General features: G+C 27.9%; 1 protein-coding gene across 2 annotated transcripts in view; it reads right to left on the bottom strand.

Moving 5' to 3' along the window:
• The window catches only part of LOC125029028 (optic atrophy 3 protein homolog), a 27685-nt gene that overhangs the window by 7340 nt on the left and 15345 nt on the right, over positions 1–5000 (bottom strand). For both annotated transcript variants that reach the window (XM_047618751.1, XM_047618750.1), the window contains one exon: positions 1–88. This exon is cut by the window's left edge and continues 124 nt beyond it. In XM_047618751.1, coding sequence (XP_047474707.1) covers positions 1–88 — 88 coding nt within the window. The remainder of the gene's footprint in view (positions 89–5000) is intronic.

A 5000-nucleotide genomic window follows, 5' to 3' on the forward strand; every position in this document is an offset into this window, starting at 1 on the left:
TCCTGCTCCTTCTTGCGCTCTTTCTCCTTTTGTCGAACAACTTCGTAGCCAAGGATGGCCACGGCAATTCCAAATATTACTCCCTCACCTAAGTTTGAATAAATGTATATAATATATAGTATAATAATAAATAAATATATAATATAATATAATATAATACATATATACATATATATTTAATACATATATATATATATACACATATATATTAAATACATATATATATACACATATATATTTAATACATATATATATACACATATATATTTAATACATATATATATACACATATATATTTAATACATATATATATACACATATATATTTAACCCCTTGCCGACGGATACGACGGGTAGACACGTGCTTTGCCCACTGTTAGTACTTGTTTGATTGTTTATACACATAGATGGCTATACTTGTACTAAGTCACCAATGAGCCAGTTAGGAGTACTGCCCGTCTCGCCCGTTCACCCTTTTCTTTGATTTACGAAATATTTTACATTTTCTTATTTGTGTTACTATATTAAAAAACATTAAAATTAATTTTAATGTTATAATAAAAAATAAACACCATCGATATCCTTTAGCATTTAGTAAAAAAAACTGTTTTTTCCCCGCCAATTCAAATCACATATGGCCACAAGGTCTACTAATTGACTCTTTGTGGCTAAGCCTTGCAGAGCCATCTTTGAGCAGCATTTCTTAAAAAAATATAGAAAATGGGCACAGATTTTCCCCATTTTTTGTTCATTTTCCCCGGCGGCATGGGGTTTAACTATATTTATTTACATATATATATAATACATTTATATTTTTAAATTTCATATATATATTTAATACTTTTATATATACACATAATATATTTATAAATAATATTATCACTTATTATATTTAATATTTATATAAAATTTTATACACATAAAATAATTACAAAAAAATATAATTACACAATTTATTTGGAATCTTATAAATATCACTTAAATATTTACACAAAAATTATTACTACTTAATTAAAATTTTCCAGAAATTTATTTCACTTTTATATAATACACAAAATTTTTTTAAATAAATTTATTTTCTATTTTAATTCCAAATATTTATCCTTAAATATTAACTTTTAAAAATTTTACCATTAATTTTTACACTTTTAAAAGATATACACATAATATATTCACATAATTATTTTCATATTTTTAACTTAATATATATACCAAAAATTATATTTCAAAATTTTATATTATCTTATTATTACACAATTATATATACACTTTAAATTTATACACTTTTTATAATATACTTATTTACACATATATATATAATCCCATATATATATATATATATATATATATATTTTTAAATTATATATTTATATATATAAACACAATTTATATTTAATTACATTTATATATTTTATATAAAATATTATTTATATTTATTATTTATATATACAAAATATATATACACATATATATTAATACATATTAACACATATATATCCTTATATTTAATCTATATATTTATAAACATATATTTGTCTAATTCTTATATTTATTTTTATTTTATATACATATTATATATATATATATTATATACACACATATATTTTTTAATACATATATTATTCAATACATATATATATACACATTATTTAATTTTACATTTATTTTTATTTATGCACATATATTTAAATACATATATATATTTGATATTATATTTATACACCTCATTTATTTTTTTTAAAAACATATATTTATATACACACATATATTTAATACATATTTTTATTATATACACTTATATATTTTTAAAATTTATATATACCTTTTTTTTTTAATATATATTCCCCTTTTATTTTTAATACTTATATATATATATATAACCCATATTTATTTAATACATATATATATATATACACAATATTTTTTAATTACATATATTTATACACATATTTATTTAATTTCATATAAAACATTTTTATATTTAATACATTATATTTTATAAATATATATTATACATATATATATACACATATATATTTAATACATATTATTATACAAGAATATATGTAAGACATATAATATATATATACACTTAATTTTTAAAACAATATATTTACACATATATTTTATAATATATAGATACTCATATTATCTTTTTTAATTTATATATATACACATATATATTTTATACATATTATATATATACGCTTATATATTTAATACATTTATTTAATATATCAATATATATTTAATACATATAGTTTATTTATATATACACATATATATTTAGTACATATTTATATTTAAATTTTTGTATTACATATATATATATATACAATTTTTTATTTGACTATCGTAGATATATATATACATTAGTTATTTAATACATATATATTATATCCATATATATAGTTTTAATATATTTATACACAATATATATTTAATACGTATATACTATACACTATATATTTAGTACTAATATTTATTTTAATACATTATATATTTTATTACATATTATTTAATAACATATATATTTTTACACAGAATTTTTAATACTTATTTATTTATTTACACTTATATATTTAATACATTATATATTTATACCATATATTTAATACATATATATACCCATATATATTTTATAAAGATATATACACATATATAGTTGAATACTTATATATGTATATATATATATATTTATATATATATTTATTTAATACAGTATATTTATATAAATATATATATATATTTTATACACTCACACATATATAGTTAAACTTTTATTTTAGTCAACATATATTAACCAATGCCGTCGGGGCAAATGAACTAAAATTCGGGGGGAAAATTCTGCTGCCATTTTCTATATTTTTTTTTAATGTATGCTCATTGATGGCTCTGATAGTGTTAGCCACAAAGGAGTCTATTATGACCTTGTGACCATACGTGATTTGATGGGGCAAGGTTAAATACGTAGTGTGTTTACTGGGCGAGGGATAGAGTGGGTGGGTATTGTGTTTGAGTAAATTCGTTTATTTTTTTAATGTTTTGTTTGATTTTTAAGTAATACTGCCTATTTTGATATGGTAATATGTCGTTTATCAATTGTAATTGGCGGGTATCTGTAAGGGAGAGACGGGAAGGACGAAGACGGGAGATGGGGTGTTCTGTGGACATTGGTTGCCAGCTTGGGGGCGTTCATAGCTTTTCATGGTTAGTACAGGGGGATTTGCTCGGGGGCGAGGTAAAGTAGACTTACGGAGGATTGGGGGGTTGATATGGTGTGTGTGTGGGTATATTGTGTGTGGGTTGTAAGTGTGTGGAATATCTGTGTTGTGGGTTGATATGGGTGTGTGTATTTGTGTGTGGGCTTGGTATGTGTGTGTGTATTTGTTGTGGGTTGTTGTGTGTGGGATGTGTGGTGTGGGTTGTCATGGTGTGTGTAGAGTCGTGTGTGGGTTTTGTGTGTGTATGTGTGTGTGGTTGTATGTGTGTGTATTGGTGTTGTATGTGTGTGTGTGCGTTGTAATGTGTGTAGTATGTGTGTGTGGGTTGTATGAGTGTCCTGTGCTATGGTGTGTGTGTTGGGTTTTCTGTGTGTGTATTGTGTGTGGTGGGTTTGTATGTGTGTGTCTGTGTGTGTGGGTTGTATGTGTGTGTATGTGTGTGTGGGTTGTCTGTGTGTGTATGTGTGTGATGTGTGTGAGTCGTGTTATGAGAGTGTCAAGTGTGTGGGTATGTATGGTGTGTCTGTGTGTGTTGTGTGGGTGCAGGGAGTGGTGTGGGTGTGTGTTGTGTGGGTGGTTTGTGGGTGGGTGTGTGTGAGGTGGTTTGTGTGTGGGTGTGTGTGTGGGTCGGTTTGTGTGAGGGGGGTTTGTGTGTGGGTTTGCGGTGGTTTTGTGTGTGGAGTGTGGTGGTGTGTGTGGGGGTGTGTGTCATGTATTTTTTGTGTGTATGTATGTGTGTGTGTGTGTGTGTGTGGGTATGTATGTATGTGTGTGTGTGTGTATGTCTGTGTGTGTGTATATGTATGTGTGGTGTGTGTGTAGTGTGTCGAGGGTGTGTGTGCTATTTATGTGTGCTGTATATGTATGTAGTGTGTGAGTATGTCTGTGTGTGTGTATGTCTGTGTGGTGTTATGTATGAGTGTGTGTGTATGGTGTGTATGGATATGTGTGGTGTAGTATGTGTGTGGTGTAATGTTGTGTGTATGTAAGGGTGGTAGTGTATGTATGTGTGGAATTATGGTATGTGTGTGTGTTGTGTGGTGTGTGTGGTTATGTATGTCGTGTGTATGTATGTGTGTGTGTGTTTGTATGTGTGTGTATCGTATGTGTGTGTGTGTGTGTTTGTATGTGTGTGTCATGTAAATGTGTGTGTGTTTGTATGTGTGTGATGTATGTGTCGTGTGTTGTATGTGTGTGTAATGTATGTGTGTGTGTGTTGTATGATGTGTGTGTAGTATGTGTGTGTTGTTGTATGTGTGGTGTGTCATGTGTGTGTGTTTGTATCGAGTGTGCTATGTATGTGTGTCGTGTAATGTTTGTGTGTGTATGTATGTGTGTGTATGTGTAGTGTATGGTATAGTATTGTGAGTGTATGTTATGTGATGTCTATGGAGTGTGATCTATGGTGTGTCGTAGGTATGTGTGGTTATGATTGTGTCGTGTATGTTTGTGTGTGTGTGTGTAGTATGTGTTGTGTATGTATGTGTGTGGCTGTATGTGTATGTATGATGTGCTGTGTATGGAATGTCAGGTATGTGTACTAGTGTATGTTGTGCTGGTGTATCGTAGATGTGTATGTTATGTTAGTGCTAGTATGTGGTGATGTTGTCTGTGTGTGGTATAGTGTTGTGTGTGGGTAGTTGTGTGTGTGTGTATGTTATGTGTGTGGGTTGTATGTGTGTGTTTGTGTTGTATGTGTGTGTGTATGTTTGGTGTGTTGTAAGTGTGTGTCTGTGTGGTGTGAGTGTGTGTGTGTCAGTGTGTGTGGGTTGTATGT

This window comes from Penaeus chinensis, chromosome 9 (assembly GCF_019202785.1).
Source record: "Penaeus chinensis breed Huanghai No. 1 chromosome 9, ASM1920278v2, whole genome shotgun sequence".
In the NCBI taxonomy this organism is placed as follows: Eukaryota; Metazoa; Arthropoda; class Malacostraca; order Decapoda; family Penaeidae; genus Penaeus; species Penaeus chinensis.